We start from the raw sequence: 25,212 nt of genomic DNA, 5'->3' as shown, positions 1-25,212 counted from the left end.
GTTATGCTTTTGCTGTGGGGGACTTGGGCATAAACAAGAAAACTGTGGGTACCATGTGAATCCAGTTGAGGAAGCCAGAGACGTTGAAGGTACTGAAGGGAAGAAGACACAGCAGTCCGAAAAAGCTGTTCAATCTGATCCCAACTTTGGTGATTGGATGCTTGTTACAAGGAAGAAAAATCTAGCTAGGATTGGACGAAATCGTGGGTCAAATCAGCCCCATCATCAACAAAATACCTTTCCTAAGGAAATGAAGGGTAAAGAAGGTATTTCACACACCCTGACTCCTACAAGCCCTGATGTAACTTTTCAATTCAAAGCCGGCCCATCCATTAGAGCCATTGAAACTTCTAAAGCCACTGATACAACACTCACATCACGGAAATTTGGAGAGATCCTCACGCAAGCTTCTCATGGGGAAAAACAAAAAGCCAAGTTTGCTGGCAGTCCTAGCCTCTCTAATTATGTTCTAGGATCCCCCTCTGCCCAATCGACCAACCATGAAAACAAGAAAGTAAAACTTTCAAGACCAAACCGTGAGAAGAAAACCCCAACCTCTAAACGAACTAACACTTTGAAACGTCCCAATCCTGAACCCGATTACAACCATGGCTCACCCCTCCCCCTCCTTCCTTCCCCTGCCCATGGTGGGTTGGGCAATTTGGCACAAGAACAAGGCAGTGGCCATTCCAGAAGAAGTGATTGCTCAGATCAAGGCAGCCCCAACGGACACACTAGGGTGGTTCGAAAAGGACTTAACTGTAGCTTGGAAACACATTTTTCCTATCACACCAACCAGTGTACGAACAGGAAACCTTCCTCTGGATCATCAAGCATGGGGAAAGACACCGAATCCATGGTGGATGTTTCTCACGGATATGCTGCTAATTTCGGAGAAGGAAGCACAGGAATTGAACAAGCTAAGGCGGCCATTGGTTGTGCCCCACATGGACGAATCAGGGTGGCTGGTCTAGGAGAGGAGAGTGATAGACTTCAGGGGGTCGGTGACAGAGTTTCAGGGGAATATGCTGACGTTGAAACTGTTCCAGATTCTCAATCCAGTCAAAAGGTGCGATCTGCTCTTGTGTTGCAGAGAAGAAATGCAGGGGATCTTGAACTATATGATGGTGTGGAAACCGGACTGGGTGGCTTCCAAGGACCTGTTGAGGAGGTTGGGATGGAGCATGATTGCTTCAACCAAAATGGGATCTAATCCAATGGAAATTCCTAACATCAATTGTTCCAAAATGAACATTCTACTGTGGAATTGTAGGGGTGCCCGGAATGGGGATTTCAAGAGAAGAGTTTTTGAAATGGCGGTGAACCATTTTCCCTCTATTATGGTAATCACAGAGACTAGAGTGGGCGGTGACAGGGCTGCCAAGATTATTGAGGGTCTCCCTTTCGATGGTTTTTTTGTTACTGAAACCATTGGATATGCTGGGGGGGCTTTGGCTACTTTGGAAAAAAGAGGAAGTGGAGGTTTTTGTGCTGGCTGCCACAGAACAAGAAATTCATGCAACCATCAAGGTATGCAATTCTGAACTTACTTGGTTAATTACTGCTGTTTATGCTAGTCCTCGATTAATTGAGAGGAAAATTGTGTGGTCTAATCTGTCACAAGTTGCTCTATTACACAAATTACCTTGGTTACTTTTAGGAGATTTTAATGAAATCTTGTGTGGGAATGATAAGCTAGGGGGCAGACAGATAAATCTCAATAGAGCTTTAGAGTTTAAAACATGCCTAGATGATTGTAATTTTCTGGACCTTGGGTTTTCTGGACCTAAATACATGTGGTCTAACCTTAGACAGGTTACCGATCTTATTTTGGAGCGCATTGATAGATGCTTTGCGAACCCTTCTTGGAGAGTTCTTTTTCCCGAAGCTTTGGTGACCCATTTGCCCAGGGTATTTTCTGATCATTGCCCCGTTCTTCTTGAGCTGACTAGACCCCCACCATCTTCAGCTGAAAAAAATTTCAGATTTCATACTATGTGAATTTATCACCCTGAGTTTCCTGAGGTAGTCAGGAGAGCTTGGGACTCTGAATCCAACCTTCTTTCAGCCATCAAGAATTTTGTGGACAGAGTGAAAGTCTGGAACAGAGATGTGTTTGGCAATATTTTTGCTCGTAAGAAAAGGGTTCTTGCCAGGTTGAATAGGGCCCAAAAAGCCCTGGCTAACGGACCCAATCATTTTCTGATTCAATTGGAAAGAAGACTCATTGAGGAGTATAATTTAATTATGCAACAAGAAGAGGAGTATTGGGCCTTGAAATCTCGGCTAAATTGGGTTGCCTATGGGGATGCTAATACCTCCTATTTCCATGTTTCTACTTTGGTTAGGAGGCATAGAAACAAGATTCGAAGCTTAAAAAACTCGGTGGGGGAGTGGATAACTAATGAAGAGGATATTAAAAATCTCATCCTCTCAGGCTTTCAAGAAATTTTTCAGACTGAGCTTGTTGAAGCTCCTCTTGACTCAGAGGTGAAATTCTTTAGTTGCTGCTTTCTATCTGAAGAAAAGAGATCCTGTTTGGCTGCCCCTGTTTCAAATGAGGAAATTAAGCAGGGGCTTTGGTCCCTAAAAGCCTTTAAAGCCCCCGGTCCTGACGAACTATACGCGGGTTTCTTTCAATATTTTTGGGCAGATATTAATCTGGCTGTGTGCAAGGAGGTTTCAAGCATCTTTGAGTTGAGATTCATTCCAGATTTTTTAAATGAGACTCTTATTTCATTAATCCCTAAATGCCCTAACCCGGAAAGCCTAAACAACTTTAGACTGATTGGCTTATGCAATACCATCTATAAAGTGGTGACTAAGATTATTGTGGGACGTCTTAGACCCCTCTTAGATAAACTTGTCTCTCCCAATCAGACTGCCTTCGTGCCTGGAAGAAGAGGATTGGATAATGTGATTGTTGCACAAGAACTTATTCACTCTCTAAACAAGAAGAAGGGAAAGGCGGGATTTATGGCAATCAAAGTTGATCTTGTTAAGGCCTATGACCGGATTGAATGGTCTTTCATTCGTAATGTGCTCCTTGCGTTTAGATTTCCTGAAGATCTAATCAAGCTAATTATGAGTTGTGTCTCGTCTACAACTATTGCTATTCTCTTTAGTGGTGGCAAGCTAAATTCCTTTAAGCCCACAAGAGGAATACGATAAGGAGATCCGCTCTCTCCTTATCTATTCATTCTCTGTATGGAATACCTTGGGTTTCTTATCAATGAAAGTTGTAGAAAGAATGAATGGACCCCACTGAAAGCATCTAGGCAAAACTTGGGTATTTCACATTTGTTTTTCGCAGATGATCTATTGCTTTTCGCCAAAGCTAATAAGGCAGGTGCTGAATCCATCAAGAAGGTATTAAACAAATTCTGTAAAGAGTCCGGGAAAGTGGTTAGTGCTGAAAAGTCATGCATTTATTTCTCTCCTAATGTTCTTCCTGCTGTTAGAGAAAATATATGTGAGGTGATTGACATACATAAAACCTCTCATTTAGGGAAATACTTGGGTTTTCCCTTAAACCATAGAGGTGTAGCCCGGAATAGATATAACTTCATTGTAGAGAGGGTGATTTCAAAACTCTCAGGTTGGAAGGCAAAATTCCTCTCCTTTGCCTGTAGGTCCATGCTCATTAAATCTACCATGGCAGCAATTCCTAACCATATCATGCAAGGGGTGGCTCTTCCAAGCCATTTATGTGAAAAACTTGACAAAATAAACAGGGATTTCCTTTGGGGTTCATCTATGGAAAAGAAAAAACTGCATCTTGTGGAGTGGAGCAAGAGTATCAGGCGTAAAGAGGAGGGAGGCCTCGGTATACAAGCAGCACGAGCAAAGAACATAGCTTTACTTGCGAAGCTCAATTGGCGTTTATACCATAAGAAAGATTCTATGTGGGCGAAAGTTCTATTGAACAAATATTGCTCTCATCAACGTGGGAAGTCCATAGATCCCGACAAGCTGCCTTGTTCCTCGAATTGGGCTGTGATTAAGGTGGGTTTTCCTATCTTTAAGCAAGGCATCTGCTGGAATGTGGGTACAAGTCAAGTTTGAGCTTTTGGGAGAGTAACTGGGTTAAAGGAAATGCTATTAGAGACCTTATTGAAGGCCCGCTCACACAGATTGAAGAACATTGGATTGTTGCTGATATGCATCAAAATGGAACCTGGAAATGGGAAAAAATTTCCTTTGAGTTATCGAGGCAGATTGTAGATAGAATTCAAGCCATACATATCCAGGCTTTTGGTGATAAGGAAGATTCCTTGATGTGGAAACTCTATCCTGATGGGGAGTTTAATGTGGCATCCGCTTATCTCTTAGCCATTGCGGATTTGCCTAAGCCCCTTCCTTTCACAGACTGTTGATTTTAGAAGTTGGACACGCTACCAAAAATCAAACACTTCTTTTGGCTGTGTAACCATAGGAGTGTTTCGGTGAAGCAAGTCATCAAGGAAAGAGGCATCAATTGCAATGGTCTCTACCTTTTGTGTTCTGTGCAGGAAGAGACAATATTACATGTACTAAGAGACTGCCCAACTGCTAGGAGGTTTTGGCTGAGCATGGGAGTGCCTCAAGCTCTAAATGATTTCCTTTCTCTTGATCTAATGGGCTGGTTGAAACATAACTGCTTGTGCAGCAGCAGTATACATGCTAATGGCCTTCCCTGGAACGCCCAATTTCCTTTCGCTGTGTGGCTGTTATGGAAACAAAGAAACAAGGCAATTTTTGAAAACTCCCCACTCAACCCGAAGCTAAAAAAACCTTTGCATTCAGACTACAAGAGAATATTTCTATTGTGTTAGCAAAGGCCAGAAAATAAAGCGACAAATTTCTATTCAAGTGCGATGGAGCAAACCGCCAATGGGCTGGTTTAAATTGAATGCCGATGGTGCTTCTTTTGGCAATACGGGCAACGCGGGTGGGGGTGGTCTTATACGTGATCATCATGGGAGTTGGGTAAAAGGCTACATGAGGAATATTGGGTTTACATCCAACATTATAGCTGAGTTTTGGGCTTTAAAAGATGGTCTGATGCTTGCTTCCCAACTAGGCATCACCTAACTGCTTGTGGAGCTGGATGCCAAAGTAGTTGTAGACCTGATGCTTTCTTCAAAATCCTTCAATAACTCCTATTCTACTCTGCTCAATGACTGCAGGTACCTTCTTCGCCATTTCAGCCAAGTCAGGATCAGCCATGTTTACCGGGAAGCGAATAGATGCGCCGATCATCTCGCAAAAGGAGGCTGCAACATGATAGGGACTTTTGTAGTTTTAGATGCTCCTAACTCGGATGAGCTTTGTATCAAATTAGAATCTGATGCTTATGGTTTGTACTCTTTAAGGCTTTTAGCCAATACTTCGCCTTTTATGGCTAGCAAATCAATGCATATCATCCTTTTCAACCAAAAAAAAAAAAAAGCCTAGCTTCAGCCTTCACACATTACACCATTAGACCACACACGTTACACAAGGCAAGGGCCCTTCAGTGATTGCCAATTGCCATGAGATAAGACCATTAGACCACACACGTTACACAAGGCAAGGGCTAAGGCTGTCAAGAGTCAGACAACCATTAAAAAAAAATAAATAAAAAATAAAAACTCATTCAGCTGAGCTACAATTTGCAAGTATGAATATTTGCAGTGCTGAATCTGTTACCAATGTTGAGTAGATTGAGATTGAGGTGTAATTCTTATAAAATATTTACTTATTATTCTTTACTTAATATGTTATATTTATTTTTAAATCTTTTTTTGTTTAGTTTATCTTTTTAAGTAATCTAACTTTACTATTATTTTAAATGCAACAAGAACATGTGCATTTAAGAAGACCGATAACTTGCTACTTTGCTGGCTTACTTGTTTTGTTTGTTTTAAGATCTATCTCTTTTTGAAGATGTAAACTTGTAATTATATGCATTTTGACAGTGAACTATTAACATTAAAGACTTTTTCCATCATGAATTTATGACTATAAATAATTTTTGTCATGCTCAAAACTATCAGAATTGGAAGGATATTAACAAGTGACATTAAGTGCAATTCATTTGCTTAATTGATTTTATTCATTCTCTCTAAATAGGTTGTCATTGATTTGTTTTTGTAATTGAAAAAAAAAAAAAAAAAACTTGTTTGAAAAATACAGGTAAACTAGACCCGACTCGCAACCCAATTGACCCGCAAACCTGATTGACCCGACCCGAACGGCCGAACCCGACCCAACCCGCCCGTTTTGCCACGTCTAAGTTTACTTGTTGGGTAATTATCATGTTCTGCTTTTGCTTAAATGATTAAGAAGAAGAAGTTTCGTAATTGGACCTTCTAGTCCACTTGTTGGGTAATTATAAAGTTTAGCTTTTGCTTAAATAATTAAGATAAGAAGAAGAAGTTTCATTATTGGACCTCCTAGTCCACTACGGAACTTTCTCTTTCTTCTCTTTTATTTTGTTAATATAGCACTAGTTAAGTTCCTCCAATGTAACACGTTTAAAGAAACCAAAAATGCAAAGTCAAGAGTCTATTTAGAATTACAAGAGTCTATATGCTGGACACGCATAAGTTGCCTTGTTCAAATTTTTTAAGAACAAAAGGGTGTTTTGAGTCTGATCCCCTTTGGCTTCATCTGATTCCTATAGTTAAAGATGCATAGCAGTTAGTTTGAATTGGTAAAAACATTGTATAATTGATTTCAAAAAGGGGTTTTCTATGAATGTTCTTTTCTACTAGCTCTCATTTTCGGTGGTTTTTCCTAGAAGATGCCAAGAAGAGGGAGATGACCACTGGCATATCTAATCTATTAAAGATTAAAAAATTTCTTGGTTTGTTGTTCTTTCCTGTTTATATATAAATAAATTTGATTACCTCCAGTCTTACTTTTGAGTGGAAAAAATGATTTATTGATATATATATATATATATAGAGAGAGAGAGAGAGAGGATAAACCCTTCCCCAAGTAATTTGTTGTTTAACTGTTATGAGTATAATCATTACAGTTAAAAATAATTTTCAGTCAAAGTTTTGCCAGGACGATTCTTGGAAGAGTGTTATAGAATGCTAGATTATCTTCTTTTCCGAGTAGAAAATTAGCGGTCAAGAATAATCTTTTGGGAGGAAGGTCATGTTGTTTCAAGCAGCTTTACCACCACTGCTGCAAGTTAGTTTCATCAGTCTTAAAAATAAATAGCTAATAAAAAATAAAAAAATTTGTTGTTGCCTTACTCCTCAATAACCCAATTATCCACGTTGGCCTTAATAACTAGCCCTACTCTTTATTTATGTGATAGAGATCTTTCGTCTGAACTTGAATTAAGGTTAATTTTTTGAGTAATTTTATGTTCACAATATTTTCACAACAAGTCCTAAGTTATCGATTGTGATTGATGCTAATCTGAACTCACCATTGACATCACTTTTTTACCTACCAATAGCAGTCTGCTTCCTAAGATTTGTTACGAAAGTATTATTGATGTAATGTTACTTTTTTATAGGAAGTCTACAATCATTAGGAAAAACATCAAATTCATAAGGATTTTTGTGCATAGAGCACCCACAAAGATGAGTCTATCCAAATAATCACATTATCAAAGTATGAAAAACTACAAGCTTTTGGTTAGTTCATTTCAAGCTCCACGGTTCAAATTCACAGTCTTACTGATTTGGTTGTGTAGTTAACTAGTGGTCCCTGTTACTTTGTTTAACGAGCTCATGTTTTCAACCATTCCACCAACTATTCTAATGTCTATGTCACATTCTAAAGAATAAAGAATAATATGCTGCCTTAGCTCTGAAGCATGCGTGACAATTCGTGTCTCTCTAATATTAAGATTATTTGTTTTTAATGAATTATTGTGGCCATGAGTCTAATTCGTACAAGTCCACACAGATTGGACCTCCTACTAGTCCACTTGTTGGGTAATAATCATGTTCTGCTTTGCTTAAATAATTAAGATAAGAAGAAGAAGTTTCGTAATTGGACCATCTACTAGTCCACTAGTTGTCATGTTCACAGCTTTGCTTTAAAAAGTATCTCTCTAGGCTCTAGGTAATCCACTCTTACAATTATATCAACATTTTATACCCTCCACAATTTCTCTTCTGTTCTCTGTTTTCCTCTTCAACCGACTATCTATCTCTCTCTTCATCTCATCGACCGTGACAACGTGATCCTCATCCTTAAGGTCCTCTCTCTTCTCTTATTCAATACTCTGTGTGAATTCTCTGTTTTTTTTTTATTAAATTTATATATGATTTGTGTTCAATTTCTGTTTAAGTGATGGGAAAACAGTGGAAAAGGGGAGAAAAGTAAAATTTATTTCTGGGTTTTTTGTGTTTTCCTGTTTTATATCTGAATTTTTCCTCTTGTAATAGTTGTGAGATTGTCAAAAAAAAAAAAAAAATGTTTTGCTAAAATAAAATAATGTTCGTGTAGCAGTAGCTTCTTTCTTGATTTCAGTGCAGTAATCATAATTTTTAGGATGCACGTTTTATTTTTTTATTTTTTTATTTTTTTTAAAGACTCACTAAAATTCCAAACTTATAAAAATTATTTATAATTGATAAAGAGGTATAGTTGCTAGTTTGATTTGGTAAAAACATTGTATAATTTATGTCAAAAAGTGGCTTTCTATGAATGTTCTTTTCTCCCAGATCTCATTTTCAGCGTTTTTTCCTAGAAAATGTCAAGAAAAGAGAGATGGCCACTTGCATACGTACTTTGTTTTTCCGAAAAAATAAAAATTTTCTTGGGTCTTTGTTATTTCCTTAATTTTTTTTAATAAATAAATTTGATAACATCCAATCTTACTTTTAAGTTTTGAGTTTTTAAAAATAAAAAAATTGTTGACTTGACCCATAACAGTTATATATATATATATATATATATAATTATTACAGTTAAAATGTTTATTCATATTAATGGACCAATGATCTAACTCTGCCTGACTGAACCCATGAGTTCCTAGCTTGAGACTTCCTTGCTGTCTATAAAACCAATTGGTTTGTTTCTTTTTTCTTTTTTTTTTCTTTTTTTCTTCCATAAAAAAATGTATGTTTGTAGTAATAAGAGATAATGTCATCCATTCATGGTAAATCTGTAGTGACTATTATTACTTATTTGACCACTATAATGTAACAAACAACACAATAAAAATGAGTCCATACTTATTGATAGGCCAAAAACGAATTGATCCCTTGTGATAAATTAACCAATTAATTTAGCCAAGTGAATTAATTAAGTTAATTAACATGCAAATGCGTGGTAGCACAAACAAATCACCAATAACCTAAGTATGCAGCGGAAAATAAATTTGACACGGCTATTTGTTTACGAATGGGGAAAACCAACGCGGCAAAAACCCTACCGGGTGATTTTAAGATCACCACTCTCGAAATTTCACTATTATCATAACAAGCGGTTACAAGTAAAGGAATCTCAGTACCTTATACTAACTTACAGTTGAACCCTTACCCCAATGCCCAATTGGAATTGTTCTGTAGTGACAATTTCTTCTTTTGATGCATGGCTCCCAAGTATGTGACTAACCAATTACGCGGATTCCAGTATGCGACTTCAATCACCAATTAGAGAAGGTTATTAGTTGCAAAGTTCTTCAGTTCATCCCAACGATGAAGATCAAGAAGATGCTTGGTCACAAAACCCTATGGTGCACAAACACAGCAATTTCTTCACAAGAATGATGAACTAGGGCAAAACTGTGTCTCCGGTCACAATTTGCTTGAACAAATTTTGCTTAACACTTGTGCAACTTGTGAATTCTTTGCAACCCTTAAAACAATCCTTTTATATGTCTAGGGTTGTGAGAAAAGAAAGCCCAAATACATAAACACGAATTGGAGTCAAAACAAAACTGAAAATCTGTTTTTCTTAAACCTCGACAGATACCCTATCTGTCAAGCTGCTGTCGAGCCACGGGGCTGAACAGCTATTTTAAGCTGATAGATGGCTAGCTATCGAGTTTTAATGACAAGCACTTTCCAGCTTGAATTTTGGACAGACTTGCATGGCTTCAACACTTGATCTTGAAACACAGTTCCTTGAAGTATTAAACACATCCTAGATCTATCTAAATACAAGTAAAGTGCGTTTTGTCAAAAAATTAACCAATTACATAAAATAGTAATATATGTTCCTAAGAAGTGAATCACATATGTTCTAACAATCTCCCCCTTTGGCAATCCGTTACAAAACCACAACAAACAAATGAGATTTGAGAAAAGTCATAAATCACTCAATTCATATTCACTTGTTGAATACAATAAAATCTATCCTAACACAAACTTTTGAAAAACTTTGCAAGAAGAGAGTTTATGGGAAGAAGACTTTGACAACCTGTATTTCTGAAATACTTTAAACAAAACTCATCAAGGTATCTTTGTGTGAAATAGAAATAATAGATTGCATATAAGTAATAAGAACCATGTGTATAAAGAAAGAAAAGAAACAACACATGCAAGGATAGGTGAAAGAACCATACATCATCATATAAAGAAAATAAGTACAATGTATGTCAATAATGGTCACAAGACCCATGTACAAGAATAAATGTATCTAAAATAGAGAAAAGAAAAAGATACATGTAATCCTCACTACATCCCTCAGATAACAGCACTCCCCTAAGAAAATGGTCCTATACTAACTCTCCCCTTAAGAATGACTACTCTCATATCCAAAACTGCTCCTCCTTTTTGTCACGAGTGACAAAGGGTAAGAGTGTCAAGTAGACATCTCATCGATAGAGCTAACATCTCCATCATCATCATTATCAGAAGCATCATCGTCATCACCATTATCAACATCCTCATCCTCAGAATCAGAAGCTACTGGAGGAGGTGGTGGGGGAGAAGCCTCAAGAGCAAAGCCGCCCATGATTGCCTGCCGTCGTGCAATACGACCAACACGAACGTTCACCCAATACAGCTTTGTAAAAAGTGTATCAAGGCAAGCATCCATGTGCTGTAGCTGCGCCATGATGTCTCCGAGTGACACATCGCTCATAGAAGAGGAGGGAGCGGATGTGGATGGAGCAGAACAAGATGGAGCCGAATGGGAGGGAGAAGCTGCTGAATTCGACTGCTATGACCTAAATTGCACCTCGCTACGTTTAACGGTAGCAGCGTCTGTGACACATATGACAGAAAAATGGTCGGAAGAGGGAAAAGGAACAAAAAAATGACATAAAATCCGCGTGATAGCCGAATGGAAAATGAGCTTATCACGGGTAGCCGTATCCCTATACACATCTATAAGAGAAAGGATAAAATGTGAAGGAAAATCTATAGTGGGATGCTCAAGAAGAGACAACAAAAATCGAGTACGAGGCTCTGTGATAGAGTTGTAGTGAGAGAATGGGTGCAAAACAAAAGTCATCACCATGTTTATGAATCTAGGACCTTTAGCAAAGGCCTTACATGGTGTAAACCGATGATCACCCTAATCAGAAAAGCACTTACAGAATGTAGAAATCATCTCGTCTTTGGACACAGTCTTCAAACGCTCACAACCGGGGTAGTTAGGATGCTCTACCCTCGGGACATGAAGCACATCTGCAACAAGTTATTGTGTGACAACAATACGCGTACCTCGAACGCGAGTAGAAAAGAGAGGTACTGAATAATCGAATCCATGCATGTTATAGTAAAACTCCTGAATCAGCATGGATGGACATGTGACCAGGACGTCACACAGTGACTCCCAACCCCGACTGCGAATGACATCGGGAAGGTCAGTGTCGGCGAAGTCCGCCAAAATGACTCGGCGTTCCAAATGAACACCTCGTCGAGAAAAGTTCTCCGAGAAGTCCTTTCGGGCATCCTCATCACGGAACCGGAGATGAGAAGGAGTAGGATTAGAAGACGAAGATGATTCCCTAGAATGCAAAAGGTTCTGGGAGCTGACTTATGCTTAGGTGCCATAGACACAACTAACGTAAACAGAAAAGAGAGGGAGAGAAAGAGACAATCAGAAAAGTCCGAAAGCAATTCAAATATAACAAGTATATTGAAAAGAGAGTACGTATGCATGGGGAATGCATGAACATGTGACATGCAAAAGAAATTGCATCATGGGCTCAGCCCAATCCAATCCTACCAGCACACAATCAATTTGCACACATCTAAATGCATGATAATACTGTTATAATGCACATGACATGCAATGCATGAAGTTTTAAGATCATGTAAGCAAAAACCATCCCAAAATTTCAACAATAACTCATCAATTTTGAAAACCCCAAAATTTTTCAAAAACCCCAAAACCTAGGTTTCAAAACATGAAAATGCATGTAAATTAGAAATTTGAAGCTTACCAAGTGAAGAAAAACTAGTAAAAGCTTGAAGAAATCTTGAGGAAGAAGTTTTGGAGTGAGTGAGAGAGGTTTAGGAGGAGAGAACATGAAGCTATCGAGAGAGAGATCGAGAGAAATGAGAGCCAGATCGCGCTTGACCTTTATATAGAAGGTTAGTAAATCTCAACAGTTAGAGGTGTCGAGCCATCTGTCAAGGAAGGTGTCGATAAAAACAACGTCGACAGATACAGCTGTCAGAAAGGTGTCGAGGAACAAAGCAAAGACATAAGATCAGAAGCTCGATCGATCCACCAGCTGTCGAGAAGCTATCGAGGATCCAAGAACTTTCTCGATCGATCCACCTAGCTGTCGAGGAAGTGTCGAGATTGCAATAAGAAACAACTTAAGATCTCGACAGATAGCCAGGTGTCAAGGAGGTGTCGAGATTACTTAAAAACAGTTTTTCAAGAAGGGAAAAACATAGATATGAAAGCAATCAAGCATGTAACTTAACCTAGTATCCAATCAACATTTTAAGCTCTCAAAATCATCTCTCAACAACAATTTTAAGCACATAGATCCCACACACACACACACACACACACACACACACACACACACACACAACAAGTCTAACCAATTTTATATTTCAAAAACAAGTCAAGACGGTTTAGTGAGCATACATTAACACATGTAAACCTTGAGATGACCAAATCACATTGTACCTGCATATGTATCAAAAGTAGTAAAGAATATTGCGTGTTGTGTGTGAAAAACATTGTAAAATTGTATAAGTGTAAGATTGTATAAGTGTATACATGTTATGACGATCTGAGATATGAGAAAATTACTTTAACTCACACATAATCATAACTGTTTGATGGGGACTATCACCTTCAAGGTACATCTTATGACTCCCACATCTCCTAGAATACACGCTTGCAATCATATTTAAAGCATTTTGATTCTTTTTGCCTTTTATTTTCTTTGCATATTTTTTTTTAAGCAAATCATGCATGGGCATATAAGAGAGTGAAGAAATACCTAATTATGTTAAGCATTTGACATTCCAATTTTGCTATGCCAAAGCACACAAATGTCATTTCATGATTGGCAGGCAACAATGGTGAGATGGTTATTTATGCCTTTCTCTTAGTATTTTCTAGTCTTTCCCGTCAAAAAGAGTGATAGAGTGTTAAGTGCAAGAGATCACTTAACCTTACTCATCACTAACACGAGCCACAAAGCTCACTTGCTTAGTTGTGCATAGAGATGCTCATCTAAGCGACAAGAGATACAAAGTTTGGAAAACTTTATTTCAATGGCCATCCAAGGTACACAAGTACCAATGTACACAAACACATTGTTTTTGTATTTTTCTGATTTTTCAATTTTTTTTTTATATTTTTATATAAAAAAAAAACTGAAAATAAACAAAAACATGTTAATCAAAGCAAAGCATAAAAACTAGATTTATTCAAAACTTGAAAGCAAAACACACAAGTAATGCACATACAAAAACAAGAAGAGAGAAGAGAAAAGTGATAGAATCACTTGGAGCCTTTTTCCTTCCACGCCTTGGAAGAACCTTTCCTTTGAGTGAACCCTTGAACCGGTGGGAAGGGGGAAGAATTGAAACCGTTCAGGTTCGAAAGGAACATGAGGGCTTTGAGAAGATCTCCAAGGGGAGCAAGAGAGGATTGAAGCTGATTCTGGCTTCCAGATGCTATCATGCCGTTGCTCTGTTGAGTGGCTAACCACTTATAGCAATTTGGTCTAGTATGACTGGCAACTCCACAATGATGACAGAGATGCTGCTTCTTTTGTTTAGGCTTTTGAAAGTTAGCCTTCTTAGCTCTAGGGTTTTTTGCTTCCTTCTTATCTTGCTTAAGGGGTGCTCCAAAGATAGATTTACCTTTCTCTATGTTCTCACTAGCTATATCAGTTTTGATATCATTGTTCTCAATTTCAACATTATTACTAGGAGGAACAAAAACAGTAGTACTAGTAGAAGCAATATTAGAAGAAGAGAGACCATACCCTAAACTTGTTCGATCAGAAGCAGATTTATGAAGACTGAGCATCTTATCAAACTTTGCACTTAAAGTCTTCTCCAATTAAGCTCTGACTTGAAACAGATCCGGTTCAAGCTTCTTGGTCTTCTCAGCCTAGAAATTGTTCTCGAACCTCAGTGCTCCAATAGACTGATTAGCTTCATCAAACTTTGTGGAAAGCTCTTCACGATCAAGTTCCACATCACTGAGCTTTTTGGTGGTCAGCCTATAAAGTTTCTCATGTTTCTCAAAAAGCTTGTATAATTTCTCATAGGCTATATGAATATCATCTTGATCATCTATCTTCTCAAACTTGGACTCCATCAATTCCTCTTCTTTATCCACATCATCAACAATCCCCTCAGTAGGATTGACAGTGGCAGTGAAGGCATTCAGGATTCCGTCATCCTCATTGTCGGAATCATCCTCAGGCTTGGTGTCGCTCAAAGTAGCAGTAAGTGCCTTACTCTTCCCAATGCTTTTGAGATATGTAGGACACTCCTGTTTCATGTGACCGAAGCCTTGACAACCAAAGCACTTAGGTCTTGCAGGAATAGTGTACTGACCGCTATCCCTAGTGTCCTTCTTCCCTTTGTCTTGGCTCTTGGACTGAGAAGAAATGGATTGCCTACAGTCTTTGTCGAAGCCCTTCCCATTGGCATTCTTCATGAACTTCTTGAATTGCCTGGTGATGTAGGACTTCATTTTAGAATCTTCATTGTTTGAAGATTCATCCGTGTCACTGCTCTTGGCCTTCAAGGCCATGCTCTTGCTCTTGCCCGACTTACCAATCCTTGTTAACCCTGGCTCATAAGTCTGCAGATTACCAACTAGCTATGTTAAAGGAATCTTGTCAATATCCTTTGATTCCTTGATCGCCGTAATCTTGGCATGGAATCTCTCAGGCAGAGATCTGAGCACCTTTCTCACAATCTTGGGTTCAGGAATGGTTTCCCCAAGATTAAACGCTGAGTTCACTATGTCTTTGAGCTTGGCATAGAACTCATCAAACGACTCATCCTCTTCCATCTTAATCTCTTCGAAGCTTGTAGTGAGCCTCTGTAGTTTCGAATCCTTGACAGCCTTGGTTCTCTCATAGGTTGTTTAGAGGATGGTCCATGCCTTCTTTGCAATTTCAGTGGAGGATATCTTCTTGAATTCCTTATTAGTGACTGCACTGAATAAAGCATTCAATGCCCAGATATTGAAGTTTGCCGCCTTGATCTTGGCATCATCCCAATTGGGCGGCGCTTCCTTTGGCTTGTTCCAGCCAATCTCTACAGCTTGCCACACCTTCTCATCTAGAGACTACAAGAAAGCTCTTACGCGTACTTTCCAGTATCCATAATTAGTACCATAACACCTTCTCATCTAGGGACTGCAAGAAAGCTCTTACGCGTACTTTCTAGTATGCATAATTAGTACCATAAAATAACGGAGGTATAATTAATGACTGTCCTCTATCCATGACAAACAGGGATCAATGGATCAACACAGCAAAGATTAACCCTAATCAGAGTGTGTCTGCTCTGATACCACTTGATAGGCCAAAAACGAATTGACCACTTCTGATAAATTAACCAATTAATTTAGTCAAGTGAATTAATTAAGTTAATTAACATGCAAATGTGTGGTAGCACAAACAAATCACCAATAACTTAAGTATGCAGTGAAAAATAAATTTGACACAATGATTTGTTTACGAATGGGGAAAACCAACACGGCAAAAACCCCACCGGGTGATTTTAAGGTCACCCCTTCTAAAATTCCACTATTATCACAACAAGCAGTTACAAGTAAAGTAATCCCAATACCTTATACTAACCTACAGTTGAACTCTTATCCCAATACCTAATTGGACTTGTTCTGTAGTGACAATTTCTCCTTTTGATGCATGGCTCCCAAGTACGTGACTAACCAATTGCGTGGATCCCAGTACGCGACTTCAATCACCTACTAGAGAAGGATGTTGGCTACAAAGTTTTTCAGTTCATCCCAACGATGAAAATCAAGAAGATGCTTGGTCACAAAACCGTACAACACACAAACACAGCAATTTCATCACCAGAATGATGAACTAGGGCAAAACTGTGTCTTCGGTCACAATTTGCTTGAACAAACTTTGCTCAACACTTATGCAACTTGTGAACTCTTTGATGACCCTTAAAAAAATCCTTTTACATGTCTAGGGTTGTGAGAAAAAAAGCCCAAACACATAAACACATATTGGAGTCAAAACAGAACTGAAAATTTGTTTTTCTTAAACCTCGACAGATACCCTATCTATCGAGTTGCTGTTGAGCCACGGAGCTGAACAGCTCTTTTAAGCTCGATAGATGGCTAGCTGTCAAAATAGCTGTCGAGCTTTAATGACAGGCACTTTTCAGCTAGAATCTTAAACAGACTTGCATGACTTTAACACTTGATCTTAAAACACAGTTTTTTGAAGTATTAAACACATCTTAGATCTACCTAAGTACAAGTTAAGTGCGTTTTGTCAAAAGATTAGCCAATTATATAAAATAGTGACATATGTTCCTAACAAGTAAATCATATATGTCCTAACACTTATTCTCCTCTTATACCAAATATTAAATTACACACGTTCTTCTCTTAATATTTTTATTATTATGTTACATCTAATTTTTGGCATGTTAGGGAATCATTGTAAAATGGATCAAATTTTTTCTTGCCTCCATTCAATGTCGCTGGTCCTATTAAAAAATCCGACTTTTTAAGGGAACAACATTTAATGCTATGTATTTTTTGTTTTTACAGAGAATAATGCATTGTCTTTAATTATAAAGGTAAAATAAAGGGAAAGTTGAGAAATTTATTTATTGACTTTAAAATAGAGGACAACCCTATGGGACTACTAGAGGGCCAAGAATTTGGAATAGATAAAGTATTATTTTTGGGAAAACTAAAAGGATGTGTCATTTTAGCTGTGATTGATCAATGGTGTGAGGACACAATGAGTGCATGTAGCATGCATTGACATGGGGGAGGGTTTATCCTATATATAAAGATCAAGAGGTTTGACACTTAGAAAAAATTTATTAAAAGTACAGAGTTTATTTTGTAGTGATAAATACAATTATATAATTTTAAGTTTGCAAGGTCAATTCTTGGATGTAAAGGGCACTTGCATGACTACTTTGTTTAAAAAAAAAAAAAGAGTTGTTGACTTGACTGAAAACAGAAGATGTATTCCTCCACATCAAATCGTTCTCTTCTTCTCATTTTTTCCCCTTTTGGTTTCTCTTTTAAACTTAATTGAATGTACTTTTTTCTTAATCTTTATTGTAGTTCAAGATTTGCCAATATATTTCTAATGGCTGCCATTAGCACTCAATCTGCCTCATCTTCGTCATCAATTTCTTCTTCAACACCGCAATGGAAATACGATGTCTTTCTCAGCTTTAGAGGTGAGGACACACGCAATAGATTTACTAACCATCTATATGTTGCCTTAAAACAAAAGGGCATTCTCACCTTTAGAGACGAGGAAAAACTTGAGACAGGAAAATTCATTTCATCAGAGCTTTTGAAAGCAATAGAAAAATCAAGGTTTGCAATTGTCATTCTTTCAAGAAACTATGCATCTTCTACATGGTGTTTGGACGAACTTGTAAAGATCATTGGGTGCATGAAAGAGATGAAAATGATGGTTCTACCAATTTTTTATGATGTGGATCCATCTACTATACGAAAACAAATGGGTGCTTTTGCCCAAGCCTTTGCTAAACATGAAGAACATTTCAAGTCCTGCATGGAGAAGGTGCAAGCATGGAGAACTGCTTTGAGAGAAGTAGCCAATCTCAAAGGATGGCATGTACAAGATAGGTAATCCAATTTGTCATTTCTTTCTTTCAAATATTCACATAACACCCACCTCATATATAGAATTGTTTTGAACCTTATGTAGACCAAAATACATGTCTATAGTTCTTTCAAGTTTTGTCTTGAGCCAATCAATTTTCAATTAGCACAATAGAAAATTGGATTTTCTACCTTTTATTAGTATTCACATAACTATGTATTTTTGTTTCTTCATTGCAGGCCCGAGTCACAAATTATCCAGATCATTGTGGGAGAATTGTGGCATAAATTAAGTTATGCATTCTCAGAATATACTGAAAACCTAGTAGGAATAATTTCTCGAGCAGAGAAATTGGAGTCATGTTTGGATTTAGGGTCAAACAATGTTCGCATGGTAGGGATTTGGGGGATGGGTGGAATAGGTAAAACAACTCTTGCTAGAGTTGTGTTTCGTATGGTTTCAAATAAGTTCGAAGATAAGTTTGAAGGTTTTTGTTTTCTTGCTAATGTTAGGGGAGTTTGTGAAAAAGATGGTTTAGTTCGATTACAACAACAACTCATTCTTCAAATTTTGAATGAAAATATGGGTGTAGAAGATGTTAATGAAGGAGTTTTTGTGATCAAGAACAGGTTACGTCATAAAAAAATTCTTCTCGTTCTTGATGATGTAGATCAATTAGACCAATTAAACAAATTAGCGGGGGATCATATTTGGTTTGGTTTAGGTAGTAGAGTTATCATAACAACAAGAGATAAGCATTTGCTACAGACCCTTGGAGTAGATGAAATATATGAGGCTAATGGATTGACTCATGATGAATCTCTTCATCTTTTATGTTTGAAAGCATTTAAAAAAGATCATCCACCCAAAGATTATGTAGAGTTGTCCAGAGATTTTGTATATTATGCTAATGACCTTCCTTTAGCTATTGAGATTTTGGGTTCTTTTTTGTTTGGTAGAAGTATCCATCAATGGAAAAGTACATTAAATAGGCTTAAAAAGTTTCCGGAAAAAGATATTCTCCAAGTACTTAGAATAAGTTTTGAAGGACTACATGAAACAGAGAAGGAAATATTCCTAAATATTGCTTGTTTCTTTAATCATGAGGAGAAAAAAGATGTAGTAGAAATACTAAATTATCTTGAACTTTTTCCAGATGTTGGATTGGGGGTTCTTTTTGATAAATCTCTTGTTAAATTCCGAGGTTGTACCTTGTGGATGCATGATTTGCTTCAAGAAATGGGCAAGAACATAGTTTATGAAGAGTGTCCTAAAGAGCCGGGAAAACGTGGCAAATTGTGGCTGTTTAAGGACATTAACGAGGTACTGACGGAAAATACGGTAAGTAGTTATTTAGAAAGCTAGATCATGTATCCTATTATATTATTCAAGGTGAAAACTTTGATACAATACTTTAGGTTCAGTATATTAGTTTCCCAAATGAAATTCTCTCGCTTGCTTGGATTGACCAATAAAATAAAATGTTATCATTTTCAAGGATAATTAAATTAAATTCAACTATGAGTTCGAATTTTATTGGGAAACCTAATGAACTGCACTTAAGGTATTGTATTTGTACCTAAGCTTTAAAAGAATAAACGTAGAGTAGCTTTAGTAATCTTATATTTTGCAATTCACAAATCTATTCTCTTCATGATTACTAGGGAACAAAAACAATTCAAGGCATAGTCTTAAAGTTGCATAAACAAAAAGAGGCATTGCATAAACAAAAAGAGGTATATTGGAATCCTGAATCCTTTTCAAAGGTTCGTGATCTTAAATTGCTCATAATTGATAACGTTCACCTTTTGCACGAGCCCGAATATCTTCCTAATGCCTTGATATTTCTTGACTGGAGTGAATACCCTTCAAAATATTTTCCACCAAGTTCTCAACAAAAGGTAATTTAGGTACCTTATACAACTTTAATTTTAAGTTTTCATTAAACCTTGTGATTTTGTAGAAGCTATTTTTTTTTTTTAATTTTCCTTTTTGTGTTTTTACAGTCTTTTGATGGTTTGAAGTTCATCAAATTGGAGAAATCACTAAAATTGATTGAAACTTCTGACTTCAAAAAAATCCCAAATCTTGAGAAATTGGTTCTTAAGGGTTGTATAAATTTACGTTCCTTGCACCCATCAATTGGAGTTCATCAAAAACTCAGTTTTCTTAACCTAAAAGGTTGCAAAAACCTCAGAAGTCTTCCAAGCAAGTTTGAAATTAAGTGTCTTGAGATCCTTATTTTTTCTGGTTGCTCAAATTTAAAAAGAATTCCAAAGTTTGGAGAAAATATGAAAAGAGTATTAGAGCTTTACTTGGATCGCACTAGTATTACAAAATTACCCACATCAATTGAGTATTTGACTGGCCTTGTTTCATTGAATGTAAAAGATTGCAAAAATCTCATGTCTCTTCCTAGTACCTTTTTTAATATGAAGTGGTTGAAAGATCTCAATCTTTCCGGATGCTCAAAACTACTGGAAAACTTGGTGACTGAGAAAAGTGTAGAGGAGTTTGGCATGAGTGGAACTACTACAGGACTTATGCCTCATTCTAATGCTCTTTTTCAAACTCTTAAAAAACTAGCTTTTGGTGGATTTAAACCCAGAAGTCCCAATCGCATGGGCTTGTTATTGACTTCTTTATCGAGTTTGTGTTCTTTGAGTAGACTGAATCTAAGTTATTGCAATCTCAATGCAATCCCCAATGATATTTGTTGCTTATCCTCTTTAAAATATTTATGTCTAAGTGGAAATAATTTTGGTTGTCTTCCACAAAACATTGCTCAACTATCTATTCTGAAAATCTTGGTGGTGGACAATTGTACGAGTCTTCTATCATGGCCAAAGCTTCCATTAAATATTATTTATATTGGGGGAAAGGGTTGTACCTCACTGGAAATGATACCAGATCTATTACAACCAAATTCTTTATTTGGGAGTATCCTCTACCTTACAAATTGCAGTAAATTGGCTGAGAGTCAAGGCTTCATTGACATGTATTTTGCAATGATAATAAAAAATCTTCAGCTCCCTCTCCCTCGCTCTATTCTAAATAGATACAGATATAGCATTGTTTTTCCTGGAAGTGAAATTCCAAAGTGGTTTAGGCATCAAAGTATTGGGGATGAAGTTAGTATACTAGAACCTTATTCTCTTTTGTGTAATGAGTGGATCGGGATTGCTGTTTGCATCGTATTTTGTTCTCATCCACATCACCAAATCCTTAAAGAAGGTTCACTTGCTTGTTGGTTGATAGTCAACGGAAAACAAATGCATAGAGCACCAGGCACGGGCGACATTGTTCCTTTATCAGATCACACTTGGCTACTTTATTTGCTTCCTCAATTCTATGGGGGGGAATCCATAAAAACAAAATCATTGTGGGAATGCAATGCAAATGGATTCAGTCAGATTGGAATTAAAATTGTAGCCTACGGGAAGGTATCAGAACCATTTTTGGTAAAGAAATGCGGGTTGCGAATGGTATACAAGAAAGATATCAAAGATCTTAATTTTGACAATTCGATGGCAGCAGCAGCGGAACGTTATAAAGCCAAGCGAACCTGTGATGACTATGATGGGGCTGGAAATTCTAATTACGAACCTCACCCAAAAAGGATTGAAAGGCTCACAGATTTTGTAAGGTTGAATTTATTCAACCATCTAATTGGCTTTATTCCGTGCCAAATTTGCTTGTAATTCAGCATTTAGTAACCCTGTATTTAGGTGGGATTGTTGTAAGGGTAGTGAGTGAGATAGTGTGAAGATTGCTCAAGAGTGTGCAAGAAAACAGAGTGTCGCGGCTGGGACTTGCGGCTGGACTCGCGGCTTCAACCCGCCAGAAGATGCACACGTGCCAAGCATGCTGGAAGATGAACAGTCATGCTAGCTGGAGCACTACAGGACAAAACAGGACAACTGGCCATACGGTTAACTCGCGACTGGAACTCGCGACTTAGTCAAGCCGCGAGGTCAAGCCGCGAGCCACCCCTGTTTTGGAAAAACCTGACGTTTCGCATTCCACTCCTCTCCAGTATAAATACCCTTTTAACCCACGATTGAAAGAGAGCTTCCAGAGAGAATTTTGAGAGAGAAACCCTAAAGAAAAACCAGATTGTTTCACCCACAATCTCTACCTTAGAGTCTCATCAAATTCCCTCACTCTCTTCCTCTCCATTGTCAAATCCTTGAGAGGCCTTTATACCAAACCTGGTTCTCACCATTATCATCTCTGTGAGACAGTCGTTTGGAGTTCTGGGAAGCAGTTAGGAAGGAGCCAATATTCATTGGTTGATGCTACGGTGTAGTAGCGGAATCCGGAAAGCTAGAAAAGAAAAAGGTTCGGCGCAACCTCGTTGGAGCAAGAAGCTTGGAGGGCTTAGGTGCATTGGGTAGATTAGGCTTGGAGGGTCTATTGCTGTCCTTGTATCCCAACTGTATTTTCTAGTGGATTGATTACCGCTTGGAGGGCGGCGGAGAGGTTTTTCGCCGAGGTCTTCGGTTTCCTCTTCGATAACATATCTGGTGTTATCGCTGTGTTTGCATCTTCCTTCCTCTCTATCTCTGCCTTTACATTATCTGCTGTGGTTCATTTTGTTGTGGCTTAGATAGTTGTTTAATCAATTCCATGTTATAGCATATGTTAAGTTTCCGCACACTAGTTGTTTAACATATTGCGTGTGTTGATTAAATTGGTTTTTGGGGGTCTAAACGTTCAAAAGTGTTTTTGTACACGTTTTTGAACTTTCAATTGGTATCAGAGCGGGTACACATCTGTTTGGTTTCATTACCATTGTGTGATCCTTGACTCCCTTTCTTTTTGAGATGGATAGGTCTCAATCCCTTAATGCACCTCCATATTTTGATGGAAGTAATTATGCATTTTGGAAGGTTCGTATGAGAGCCTTTTTATGCTCTATTGATGAATCCGTGTGGGATGCTGTTGAGATGGGTTGGACCAAACCTGAAGCAGCCAAATCCACATGGGATAAGGCAGCACTTACTGCATCTAATGCTAACAGTAAAGCACTAAATGCTATTTTCTGTGGTGTGTCTCCAGATGAATTTCACAGGATTTCTCACATTACTATTGCCAAAGATGCATGGGAGATTCTGGAAACAACTTATGAAGGCACGAAGAAGGTGAAAGATACCAAGTTACAAATGCTGACCACTCGGTTTGAGGAGCTCAAGATGAGTGAGGATGAGTCTTTCGACTCTTTCTATGGGAAGTTGAATGAAGTGGTTGTCAGTAAGTTTAACTTGGGGGAGAAGATGGAGGACTCTAAGATTGTAAGGAAGATCCTTCGATCATTGCCGGAAAGCTTCCGTGCCAAAGTGACTGCTATTGAAGAGAGCAAGGATCTTGACGACATCAAGGTGCAGGAGCTGGTTGGTTCTCTACAGACCTATGAAATGTCGCTGCCAAATCAACGGAAGGGTAAATCCATTGCTCTAAAGACCGTTAATGAGAAGGTGGAAGATCAAGGCTCGTCAGGAGAAGATATGGTTGACAAGGATGTAGCCTATCTTGTTAAAAATTTCAAGAAGTTTTTGAAATTCAAAAACAATGGAAAATTTGATGATAAGAGAAATTTCCAAAATTCTGGAAGGGAGAAGAGGGATTTCAAGAGGAAAGATGGAAAAGAATCCCAATCCACACAAGGTGTTACTTGTTTTGAATGCAACGGGCATGGACACTTCAAGAGGGAATGTCCTAATTATTTGAAATCAAAAGGCAAGGTGTATGCCACGACCTTGAGTGATTCAGACTCATCCGACTCAGAATCTGAAGAGAGCTGTGATGGAGAAGGGAACTAGTCAGCTTTCATGACTATTGCTCATGTTGAGTCTTCGGATGAATTGAATTTGCTTGTTCAAGACCTTGGAGAACATAGTGAGGATGACTCACTAGGAATTGTTGAAGAATCGGAAGCTGAAGAAGAAGAAAGCACAGCTACTCTTCAAGAAAATTACAACTCACTTTTGGAGAAATCTGGTGAATACACAAGGGTGGCCAAGGCTGCTGTGAGAAAGATGAAGAAGGCTGAGGAGGACTACAAAAGTCTCCTAATCCGGTATAGGGAGGCCAAATGCGAGATTGAAACTTTGAATGGTGAGCTCTCCGAAGCTTACACTAAAGTTAGATTTCTTGAAAGTGAGGTTGTTCAAGCAAATGCAAAAATAGAGAGGGTCACCACCAAGAAGCTAGACGATGTTATATCTTCTCAAAAGAGCTTCTCAGACAAATCCGGACTGGGATATAGCGGAGGAAGTAGTTCAACTGGAAATGTCACCAAAGAAGTGAAGTTTGTCAAAGCCAAAGATCCAGTTGTAGCTGACTCTACTGGTGTGAAGCTCAAGGTGGAGGAGAAGAAGAATGTGGTGGACCAACGGATGCTGAATCATCGTAATCAGTATGTGGGCAGGTCTGAGTCTCGTGCCAAGTCACGTCCTCGACCACAAAGAGGTCCTAGAGGAATGTATGTGTGCCATTATTGCGGACTTCAAGGGCACACTCGACCGAATTGCCAAAAGCTGAGAGCAAAGAACAGTGCTACTCCTCAAAGGTCAGGAGGACCAAGAACTGATAGGAGAACTTGGGCAGGGGATCAACCTAGAGAGCAAAATGGAGATCCCGGAATGATGGACGTGATGAAGATGATTGGTGCATTCACCAACTGCTTGGAAAGCTTCTCACGAAGGTTTGAAAGCCCTAACTCCTGTACCCAATCCTTTAAGGAAATCACCCCAAACGCAAGTGCCGTGTGGGTGAAAAGGGGTACTCATGCATAAGCATTACAACATGTCCATGCATTAATACTTCCTATGCTTTGTGACTATGTTTGTTCGGTATGCTTGTTGTTTTTGATTTTGTTTGTTTGTTTGTGAATATTTCTTAATTGTGTTTTATCAATCTTTTTGTTTCTTGAGTCAAAAATCCAAAAATTACATAAAAATTTGAAAATCAAAAAGGCTTGATTGACTTTGTTGAGTTTTGTCTTAAAACTCGTTTTGCCG

General features: G+C 38.1%; 3 protein-coding genes across 22 annotated transcripts in view; all 3 read left to right on the top strand.

The window, feature by feature from the left end:
- LOC126720431 (disease resistance protein RUN1-like) overlaps positions 1 to 25,212 on the top strand; it is a 186,940-nt gene that overhangs the window by 94,989 nt on the left and 66,739 nt on the right. The gene's annotated exons all lie outside the window — the stretch shown is intronic.
- Positions 1 to 25,212, top strand: part of LOC126720428 (TMV resistance protein N-like) — a 128,669-nt gene that overhangs the window by 38,891 nt on the left and 64,566 nt on the right. The window contains exon 2 of one of the 2 annotated variants that reach the window (XM_050422908.1): positions 17,677 to 17,937. In XM_050422908.1, the coding sequence (XP_050278865.1) occupies positions 17,702 to 17,937 (236 nt within the window). In that variant the 5' untranslated portion in view covers positions 17,677 to 17,701. Of the gene's footprint in view, positions 1 to 17,062; positions 17,175 to 17,676; positions 17,938 to 25,212 lie in introns of those variants that run through there. The other variant, XM_050422897.1, reaches the window with a different exon arrangement.
- LOC126720441 (uncharacterized) lies at positions 816 to 5,326 on the top strand. The gene is made up of 2 exons (XM_050422958.1): positions 816 to 1,530; positions 5,169 to 5,326. Exons 1-2 carry the CDS (start codon positions 1,026 to 1,028, stop codon positions 5,264 to 5,266), a joined length of 603 nt encoding a protein of 200 aa, XP_050278915.1. The 5' UTR covers positions 816 to 1,025; the 3' UTR covers positions 5,267 to 5,326.

Source organism: Quercus robur, chromosome 4 (assembly GCF_932294415.1).
Source record: "Quercus robur chromosome 4, dhQueRobu3.1, whole genome shotgun sequence".
NCBI lineage: Eukaryota > Viridiplantae > Streptophyta > Magnoliopsida > Fagales > Fagaceae > Quercus > Quercus robur.
Note: the sequence above shows the minus strand (reverse complement) of the source record. Positions and strands in the feature narration are given on the sequence as shown.

What these genes read in the sequence shown, in the direction of transcription:
- LOC126720441 (XM_050422958.1), top strand. Translation starts at nt 1,026, where the DNA reads ATGCTGACGTTGAAACTGTTCCAGATTCTCAATCCAGTCAAAAGGTGC. An exon ending in AAATTCATGCAACCATCAAG is followed by an intron (nt 1,531 to 5,168) that starts GTATGCAATTCT and finishes CAATGACTGCAG; the next exon opens with GTACCTTCTTCGCCATTTCA.